Source organism: Camellia sinensis, unplaced genomic scaffold (assembly GCF_055761805.1).
Source record: "Camellia sinensis isolate YWXY unplaced genomic scaffold, ASM5576180v1 Unanchor1, whole genome shotgun sequence".
NCBI classification, from domain to species: domain Eukaryota; kingdom Viridiplantae; phylum Streptophyta; class Magnoliopsida; order Ericales; family Theaceae; genus Camellia; species Camellia sinensis.
Window position 1 is genome coordinate 17,588,387 of NW_028128987.1, and position 10,973 is coordinate 17,599,359.

Consider the following 10,973-nt stretch of genomic DNA (forward strand, 5'->3'; position numbering starts at 1 on the left):
TTAAATTTTCTACAAACCATAAGAAGTTCTAGTTCGGGAAAAATCTAAAATAGCCCTTTTGATTTTAATTTTTAAGTAGTACTGAATCTGAAAATTCTGTTTGGCATTGGTATTTTATGCTCTTGTGTTCATAAATATGCTTATTAATATATGATCATGTCTTGGTATGATATTACATATGTCATGGGTATATACCTTTTATTTTAGTCCTTTGTCCTTTGATGATGCTTACATCCATGCAAATTTATTCATTTGTTACTTGCTTGTACTAACCAACTTAAAACGTTAATCTCAATGCAAAACTTAATGGGGTGGCCAATGGGGTTTCGATCACATGAGTACTATTATGAGATAAAGTTATGTTCAAATTGAATTGATTAGCGGGACGTGTTTCCCTTGAAAGTAAACTCTTGCGCAAGCGGTTGTATTTAGACCCTAGGTATTTTTGGTGTAAGGAGGATTTTGGACAAGGCCCATTATTACCGTCTCTTTTGAGGCCCTACAGTTGGCGCTACGCAGTAGATAACCGTTGGTAGGCATCCGAGGTAAGTTTTGTAACAAAGCAGTAAAAGATGGATATACCGAATAATCTGCGTCCGATTCTTGTGGTTGGGAGGATGAAGTCTCTTTGGGAGATTTATAGATTACTAACATCTAACAATGTAATCCTTTATTATTGAATGATTATCATGCTTCATTACTTGCTTGTTATAATTATGATTGTGTATTAGATTGAAAAAAAGGGACACGGTGTGTGTGCGTTTACTGGGCATTCAAAACTCATGGCATTTCATAGCAGGTATTGAAGACTATTAGACCGGTCGAAGGCAAAGCCGAAGTATTTGAAGACGTATGACTATCCTATGAGAGTTAGAAACTAGTTTGTAAACGTGTTTTAAAATTGTAAGTGATAGATCTCATGTTGTATTTAAGACCTGTTTTGTAATTATGATATATCTATACATATTTTTTATATTACCTATTCTTTTTTTTTATCGTCGACTCATGTAGACCTTGTGTTAATATTCTGTTATGATCTGTCAAAAGGGTAGCTTTGTTATCTAAGGTGGTTGGACTTTAAAGGGAGGCTGTATTGACTCCTCCGACCTTCGTGATATCTTACTTGGTTAGTAACCAAAGAACTCATTAGTGACGTTTCTTATTTTATAATCTTAGATAAACCCTGTATTTATTTGTTAATATATTCTCTGTTATTTTCGATTTTTGAGATGTCACATAGAGAGAAGTCTATTGCGAAGAATTATAATGTCAAACTGGAGAGTGCAACCATTGTTGTGTCTCTTTGGCAAACTCCGGCGGCACTTTGACGGTCATCGAAGCCTTGGAGGCCCCACACAAACGACTGGCCTCGCCGTCTCTTACAACGAACTTCAGAATCTAATCACATGCTTTTCGATCTATTTTGTTTTTCAATAAAAAAATAAAAAGACAAAAACATGAAACGACAACATTTTTGCTGTACAGCAGGAAGGAGTCACAGCAGTGACCCCTTCTCCTGTTAAAATAGAGCTTAGCATATTTTAGTGGCATATTTCATGTATACAGATCATTGGGTTTAGGTTGCTTTTACCACACTCACAGTGGAACGTGACTTGGATCTTGACCTCATGTGGTTTATTTGTTTTATTGGTACTTTTCTTGTGGTTTATAAAATAGATTTATTACCATTTTTGATTTGTAATTAATATAAAGTATTAAAAAAATAATTATAAATTAATAAGAAATTTTGTAAAAGTTGATAATTAAATTTGTGAATTTTTATAAATTTGTATTTTTTTTCTTGACATTGCTGTCAGGTAATAACCCCTTAATGTAATGGTAAAATTGTTAAAGCATCTCTAATCTTTTAGTAATTTTTCATCTAATTTGATATAAACTATTTCAATCATTTCATTAGATTCTTATTAATGTATTTATCTTAAATTCTTCTCATATTGGAAATTTCTTTTTTTATTAAATTTATTGAAAGTTGTTTTATCCTCAAAACTTGTCTTCTGTTCACATATTGGATTGTATTGTTTGGGCCATCATGGATCTCGTCCAAATTTCTTTTTTCATTAAATTTATTGAAATTTGTTTTATCCCCAAAACTTGTCTTCAGTTCACATATTGGATTGTATTGTTTGGGCACCATGGATTCGGTTCGGATGATTTGAAACGTTCAATTTTTTAAATCACAATGTGTAAATCATTCATGAAAAAATAATTAAGTCAATCTGATAACTATAATGATGTTAGTTCATAACATTTATTTGTGAAAAAAAAAAATATGAATAACAAATATTGTTTGAAAACTAGATCATCTATTTTTTGAGAAAATATATATATATATATATATATAAAATAAATTAATGTGGTTACAATTATCGAATTGGCCTACTTTTTTTTTGTAGATGATCTACACATGGTCTAAAAAATGAACAATTCATATCATTGAGACATGACTCATAGTAAACCCCACTGACCCAAATAATACAGTACAATTCACTTTGTAGACTAGAGACAAGTTTTCTCATACTTTTTTGAAAAAAATTATCAAATTTTTAAATTTTTTTTTTTTTTATCAAATTCAATTTTGACAAGTTCTTAATTTTATTTTATTTTTTTAAAATGACTTTATAAAACATTGAAGCAATAATAATTAGAATAGTCCTTGTCAAATCAATTTTTTTTACTCAAATTTAGAACCGAGTTAGATTAAAAAACTTAGTAAAAAATTAGTGTGAAGGTTTTTATCTATTTATTTATTTATTTATTTATTTTTCAAGATAGGATTGTGACGGGTTGAAGATGCTGTTATATCTGGAAGGGGTTGTGGCTCCACACTCGCATGGGCTGTCCAAACTTGTCAGTAGACATTAGGGGAATGTTTTGTAGAGATGGAAAAACTCTTATTTGTTTGGTGTTTGTTCTTAGAGCATATACAAATTTTGCATTTTTTAAGTTAAGTAGATCTAAACAGTAAAATTTTTTTACTACAATATTAAAAAAGCTCACTAAAAGGGGCAAACAAAAATACAGATTAAAAATTCAAAAATTCTTTTTGAAAACTCAAAACCAAACAGAGTTTAATTTCCAGAAGCTAAAAGACCTGCTTAAACCATGCAGTGTATAGTATTCTTACATGATTAGCCAGAGAAATAGTGTAATGCCAAGCAACAAAGAAGGTTGCGATCCACTTCTATGCTTTCAGTTTGCCACTCACCCCACGCTTGTTGTGCCACACACCATTCCTATCACCATTCATGGGATTCTTCTTAGCTGCAACCGAACATTGATCAGCATGGCCACTCTTACTGTTCACCTCTATTTGGAGCTTACGCCTCCTCATCCTTTTCTCTAATCGCATGCCTCTTAAAGCACGAACCCTCTTCTCAACCTCCACAGCTTGTGAAAAGTTCCAGATCCGGATAACGCCTTCTTCGCCTGCACACACGATACGATCAGAACCAATGTCAACTGAGAATAAATTGCTGCCAAACCCATGTAGCATTCTCTGAGGGGGCTCCTCGTTTGTCTGGTCCGCACGCTTAACCCTTTTAAGGTTTCCCTTTGAAGAACGCCTGCTTGTTTTTAATAGCTTTTGTACATCAATAAGTGAAAGCTTCCCATCACTAGAAGCTGAAACAAGCCATGGGAACTCAAATGCAAGAGAATTTACAGGACTTGAGTGAGGAATCCATGTTGCAACCTGCTGCAAATTATTCTCAACACAATGATTACTGATCTCAAACATATGAATGGCACCATCTTCTCCCCCAGTGAAAATGAGTTTCCCGGTGTGGCTTCGAGCCAAAGAGTAAGTGTTCCCAACATGGGCATTACTAACAATGGCAATTTGACTCCCAGTAGTACTGTCCCAAACATACACATCAGAGCCTGACGCGCTGGCCACTGTAGTATCATGAGGGACGAGGCTCCAAACCCAGTCACTGTGCCTCAACACCTTCAGGCACTTCAAAAGGGAACGGTCCCAAACACGTACAGTCATATCCCAAGAACCACTATAAATTCTAGTCATATCCAAAGCAAGACAAGTTATGGGCCCTTCATGTTCCCAAAGTCGGAACTCAGTGTTCTGGTTTTGGGGACCCTTAAGATCAAACAAATGTGATAGTCCTTCTTCTGCTCTCCAACCATGTATGAACCCATCAGTACCCCCAGCAATCAAAAGCTTCGTATCTGCTGCAACTGCTCGGATAGTACAGCCAAGTGGCCGAGATGATGCAATTGTCAATCCGTCTTCTATGTCCCACATTCGAATAATTGAATCATACCCCGATGTAAATAGGAGCTTCTTAGAAGCCAAAAGGAAGACTGTGCGGACTGCTTCAGTGTGACCCCGTAGAACATCAATGCTATAACGTCCCAGAAAGGTTTTGCTCCGAAATTCCCTCTCTCCAAAGAGTTCCTTCCATGCCTTGTCGTGCAAATATCCCGACCCCATAGGCATCGGGACTATGGGTTGCCCCCATCTCTCACAATAGAATTCCTTCCAAACGTGGTGTTCAGATGCAAGCCTATAGAGGGATGTAGAGACACAGGAAACTATACCAAGCTCCTTCGGGTCAAGGCAATTAAGGATTTCAGATATCAATGATGGAGGAAGGTCAGTGATTGACCGCGAATAAATAGACAAAGCCTCATTACCAGGCAATAATTTTGCACTACACAAGCTCAAAGTTCCACTCTTTGGATCAAATTCTAAAGTGGGTTTTGGGTTTTTTGATTCCTCAGTTTCAATTTTAGACTCAAATGTCAAAATTTGTTGATCACTACAGAATCTAATCTGATCAAAGTCAACTTGCTCTCCAGAAGTTTTATCTAAAGAATGCACCGAATTGCTCGACAAACCAACCTCAGTAGTTTCGTGGCATTCAAATGCCATAAAAATTATTTCCCTAGACCTAAATTACAATATATTACGCAGATCCCTCTAGCCCCAAATAGCTCAAGAATTGAACACTAAAGTAAATAGATAATAAATCAACAAAATTGGACAAAAACTAACTAAATACCAAAAACCCAATTCGAACAAACCCTAAAAGGAAGCAGAAATACGAACCCTACAATTGAAAAGCCTAAATTCCTGAACCAAAAGGGTAAAAATTAAAGCTTAAAAAAGAATTGTGTGATCAAAATCGAATCGAAAAAATGAAAGAAAGTAAAGGGAAACTATCAAACCAAGCTCCTTTCAAAGGGTTAGTCTGATTCTATCACAGAGAAAGAACCGTAAAAATTGAATTGAATTTAGTTAAAAGGTACCTCACAACACAAGCGATCGTTAGGGGTATGAACTGGGACGAATCGGGATTACTGCGATCGAACAGAAGGAGAAAATGAAGGGAGAATTTTGATTCGAAGAGAGAGAAAATTGAGGGAGTAGATGGAAATGGAGAGAGAGAGAGAGAGAGAGAGAGAGAGAGAATGGGGGGCTAGGTTTGCATCACGCGTTTGGTGGGTGAGTGATCGGACGGTGGTGATGATAGTTGGGGACGTCGCGGAGGTGTAAACCGTTGGATTATATGACCGCTATTGGTTGGAATTTACGGACGCAGTACGACGGCGTTTCGTGTTGAGGTAAAGTAAGTGTTTAAAAAGCTGCTATTTTAGTAGGCTATTTTAATTTTTTACTATTTTAGTAGGTTAAAATATTTGTATTTGAGAATATAATTAGATTATTTTATAGTTGGATGTGATATTTGTGAGAGAAAAAATGAAATGATTATGAATTTGATGTAACATTTTGTCTTATTAGTTATTTTAGCCTATTTTGTTTTTTTTTTTTTTATTTTAATCCAAAAAGCAAAAAAATAGCCTTTGCCAAACAAGGCCAGAATCAAAAAGGGAATTGGGAATCGGGAATCTCCTACTTAATAATCCATCTCATTTTGCTGGGTCCAATTATTTGCACTTCACTCAAACTTTTGGGGAATTCTATTTGGAAAATTCTATTTTCACACACCACATTATCTCTGTGCACACACTTAATGAACTTTATTTTTATTACAAATTTACTCTTAAATAAAATGATCAAAATAGATATCCATCTACACACTTAAACATTCAAAATAGAGATCTCTATACACATCTTTTTCTTGTAAAAGCTCTTTGTGCACATCTACTGTCCATTGCTTATTCATACTCATTCTCACATACTTCACTCTTTTTCACTCTTCATTGCTACATTTTTCCTCCACTCTTTCTCACATTTTATTGCATACCTTCTTTCTTCATTCTTTCTCACACACTCCATTGCCTACTTTCTTCCTCAATTTGCATTTTTTTAGGTTTTTTCATGCTTAAATATAATAAAACCACATCAACATATAGTAGAAACAAATTTACCACAGTGAGGTGGTGGCATTGGCTTCGCAAACCCCCAATTCTGGTAATCCAAAGGCTTCAGAGACTGTGGACAAAACTGTTGCGGCTGGCGAAACAATTGATTTTGATTGAAAAATAGCGGCGGCGGCAATGGTGGATAACTGAAATGCGGTGGTGGATGATTAAAAGTCAGCGAAGGATTGAAAGACGGTAGAGGATTGAAATGCGGTCTAGGATTGAAATGAAGCCGAGATTGAGGTCGCATAGCGAAATTTGGTCCCTCTACAGGGCCAAAACCCTCGATTGGCGTTGCTAATGGATTGGAAGTGAGAGTCTTCGGTGACGAACTAACCTCTGCCGCCACTGCCAGCGGAGGGGCAGTTGGAGAAGTCTCTGTGCCATTGATTCCGAGTAGGTCTGTACTGTAACGAATGAACATGAATAGAGTGAGTGCTTATGCTTATAGATACAGTTATATATATATATATATATATATATGTGAGGAATGAAGAAGAAGAAGAAGAAGCTTACGGGGCGGCGAGAAGATGGAGGCTACATGCTACCGGAGAATGCCTATCGGAGATGGAGAGGCTGGACGATGATGGAGAGGCTGGACTGTGCACAATGGAGGGTAAGATGTGCAAGTTGAAGGGAGGGCTATTTTGGGAATTTGTGTGGGATAATATGAGGGTGTGCACACATTTTTTATTAAATGGGTATATTTGAAATATGGGGTGTGTGGATTGAGATAAATACCTAAGAATCAAGTTACTAAGTGTGTGGAGTGAGAAAGGATGTGCATAGAGACAATGTGCTGTGTGGAAATAGAATTTCCCATTCTATTTATATCCAAAAAAAATATTTAAGTGAGTCAAATTTTTTAGCACATCTTATTAGATTATTTACAGTTATAATTTATTCTCAATATATCATATTTTTGCTTCCAAATTATCCTTTTGAGTTGCACTCAAATATAACAAATTAAAAAAATTCAAATTACTTTTAAAAAAATCTTTTTTTATTCACATACATATAGGGAACATGACCAAGGAACCTGGCACCGGCGAAGGCGGCACTGATGAAGGAGAAGAAGAATGACTCAGAACCAAACAAAATGAATTTATTCAGACCTCAAGAATCGAACAAATTTACTTTGTTAAAGTGAATTTGTTCGATTATGAAAGTCCAAATAATAATGACAAAAAATAAGCTGAATATTTGTTTTTATGTAAAAAAAACACAGAAATCAATTATTGTACTTTGATATTTATGTAAATATCAAATATGAAATTATTTGCACTTCACTCAAATATGGAATTACTTTTTTTTTTTTTTTTTTTTGCATATTATTATCCTCTATATTTTATGGGTTGACAACGATAATTCAATAATTTCATCGGATATCAAAGAATAAAGTAAATTTTGATTTATAAAATGTGTGTTTAATTTTAAAAATAAAATATAATTTATTCATGTGTTTAGTAATATCTCATAAAACTAATTTTTTACAAATATGTTTATATTATGAGATTTAAAAGATGAATTGTTTGGATTATTATTGTGAGTTCAAATAGAGCTAATAAAATAGAGTATAATGAAATATGAATGATGGTGTTATGGAGAGGAGCCATACTTACAAACTTTTAATACTTGTTTTTAAATTTTCAAAATTTAAAATTTAGAAATATTATAAGCTAAAAAGAATTATTAAAAAAATAAAATCAATAATCTATTATCACTATGAGTATGCGCACATCTCATTAACTTTAAATTTAGATCACACACTCAAGGCCGGCCCTAGGCACAGGCTCATCAGGCTATGGCCTACGGCCCCTCGAAATAGACCCAAAAAAGGGCCTCCCTCCTATTATAATTTAGTATAATATATTAGATATTTTTAAGTTCAAAAAAAATTGAAGAAAGGCCCAAACTAACTTAAACTAAATTGATCCATTCAAAAATTGAAAGCCCTATTCAAAAAAATTAGCATTGTTATCTATTGACAATAGACCAAAAAAAGGGCCCCCTCCTATTAGTTTAGTATAATATATTAGGTATGTTTTAAGTCTAAAAAAAATTAAGGAAGACCCAAACTAATTTAAAATAAATTGCCTCATTAAAAAAATTAAAAGACCCGTTTAAAATAATTAGCATTATTATCCATTGAAAATGGTTTTGTAAAAAAATTAGATTATGCAAGTATGATTGATTTATTTGCTTCTAAAAATGTAAGAAGAGCGAGAATCAAGCGATACTTATTAGTTGTTGTAATGTAATGCTAAATATTTTTTTGTGATTTTGACACAATTTTTTTATCCTTTACCTACAAATTTTTTTTTTCATTCAATGAAAAAAAAATGTAAAGGGCCCTAGAAATTTATCAATTAATTATCGACTTTGAGTCCCGAAAATCTCAGAGCGGGCCTGCACACACTCACCTTTGAAATGAGAATCGAGATACATTTTTCATGCTCCATAGAATTTGTTTTCTTAATACACATATCATAATACCAAGTTTAGTGGGTGTTTGGGATTAATTTTTTTTAGTGATTTTTTAGTTTTTAAGGTGATAAAGAAAAGTTATGTTTAAAAATAATTTTTTTATTTGTATTAGAAAATTAAATGGATGATTTTGTACCTTGTTTTTCCGCTAAAATTGTTTGTTTTACCATTCCACAGGTGTGACCTTTTGGGCAAATCGTGAATGTTGTTTTGATAAATGATTTTTTAGTTTTTTGGGATTTCTTTATATTTGGTCACTTTTCTACTTTGGTTCTTAAATTTTATTTTTTCCTATTTTAATCTTTTATGTCTTAAGTTTTTTTTTTTTTTTTTTTTTTTTTTTTTTTTTTCTATTTTACTCTTAAAGTTAATTTCTGTTAAAAATTAGATAGAAAATAACACATTAACAGTTACGTGATATAAAAATATTTTATTATATATAACTCACCTCTCTAACATAAATTTAAATTTCAATATAATGTATTATTTATGTTATGTAATAGTTATTATGACATTTTCTGTCTAATTTTGAACATAAATTAATTTTAGGAGCATATTCAGAAAAACTTGAAGCATAAAGGGTCAAAGTGAAAAAAATAAACTTTACAGGCCAAGGTGAGAAACTGATTAAACACAAAGGAAGTGTAATTTACTCAATTTATTATGGAAAAAAACATGCAAAAAAGTAAAAAGAATAATTTTTTTATAATGACTTTTGACTTTTTTGTTAAAATCTCCATTTGGTTTTGTTTTAGAATTATAATATGAATGTGGAGTTGTGTTTTAAGTTATGAGTTTTGAAAAGAGAAAATTCGTTTGGTTATAAGTTTTGAGTCTTGAAAAGAATTTTGAGTTGTATTTTAGGTTTTGAATTTGGCCAATACTTAAAACAATAAAAAAATATATTTTTTAAAACTTTTTTAAAAAAAATTTCACTTTTTTTTAAATATTCAATTTTTTTAAAATTTTAAATTTTTTTTGGATCATCCATATATATCTAAATCATAACAAATTATTTGGTCAATATTTAAAAAAAAATATTTTTTATTTTTTTTTAAAAAAATTTCTTAAAAAATAAAAAAAAACAAAATATTTTTTGAAAATTTATATTTTTTCAAAAAATATAAAATAAAAAATATTTTTAAAGAAAAAAAATAAAAAATAATTTTTTTAAAATATAATTTTGAAAAGAGTTTAGTTATAAATTTTGAAAAGAATTTTGAGTTGTGCGTTTGTTAATGAGTTTTGAAAATAGTTTGGTTATAAATTTTGAAATTTTATAATTAGAATCACGATTCCAAAACTAAACCAAACACTACCTTATATTGTTGAAATAAGTTTGAGTAATGGTAAAAATACTAGTTCTGTAAGTTTTGAATAATCAAACTGACACGGGAAATTCTATTTTCATACATCTAATTAGCTCAGTGTACATATTTAATGCAATATTATTTTAATAGCAATTACACCTTACAGTAAAATGACTATAATGGACATCTACTAACACCCATAATATTATATCCTGTACACATATTTAAAAAAAAAAAAAAAAATCTCAATGTACACCTTTTGAGTAAAAAAAAACTAAATCCTAATTTTTCCATTGTTGTCACTTTACTTGCAACACACTCTATATTCCTCTATTGCTTGCAAAACAATACTCTCATAACAACTCTCATATTACTTTAATCTCTAGATTTATACTCTATTAGTGATGAAAATGTTAATTTTTTCGTGCAGAACTTTTTTTTTTCTCCTTTCGCGGTTTTCAATCGAACAACCAGTATTGAATTATTTCATTATATTCAGATATCAATCGCCAATTTATTTCATTATTTTCGGACATCAATTGCTGAAAGTTTTTTTAAATTTTTTTTTTAAAACAAAATTTTCGAACTAATCACTTTTATTCAGAAGTTAAGTTTCGAATTAAATGTATAATTTTAGAAAACTAATGCCGAAATCCCCATACCGAAAAGCATAAAATAAAAACGAGGGTTTTATAGCAATAGAGTGCACATATATCTGTAAATGGTAAATGCAATAACAAAATGGAAAGATGCCTCATCTTTAACAATATTTTTGAGGATTTTCAATGGTATTTTTAATGGAGGTTCGATAGG

At 31.9% G+C, this 10,973-nt stretch overlaps 1 protein-coding gene across 1 annotated transcript; it reads right to left on the reverse strand.

Annotated features, from left to right (window-relative positions):
- Positions 1–3,037: 3,037 nt before the first annotated feature.
- LOC145814188 (F-box/WD-40 repeat-containing protein At5g21040-like) lies at positions 3,038–5,421 on the reverse strand. The gene has a single exon (XM_082910733.1). It carries the CDS (start codon positions 4,907–4,909, stop codon positions 3,203–3,205), a length of 1,707 nt encoding a protein of 568 aa, XP_082766859.1. The 5' UTR covers positions 4,910–5,421; the 3' UTR covers positions 3,038–3,202.
- Between the last annotated feature and the right edge of the window lie 5,552 nt (positions 5,422–10,973).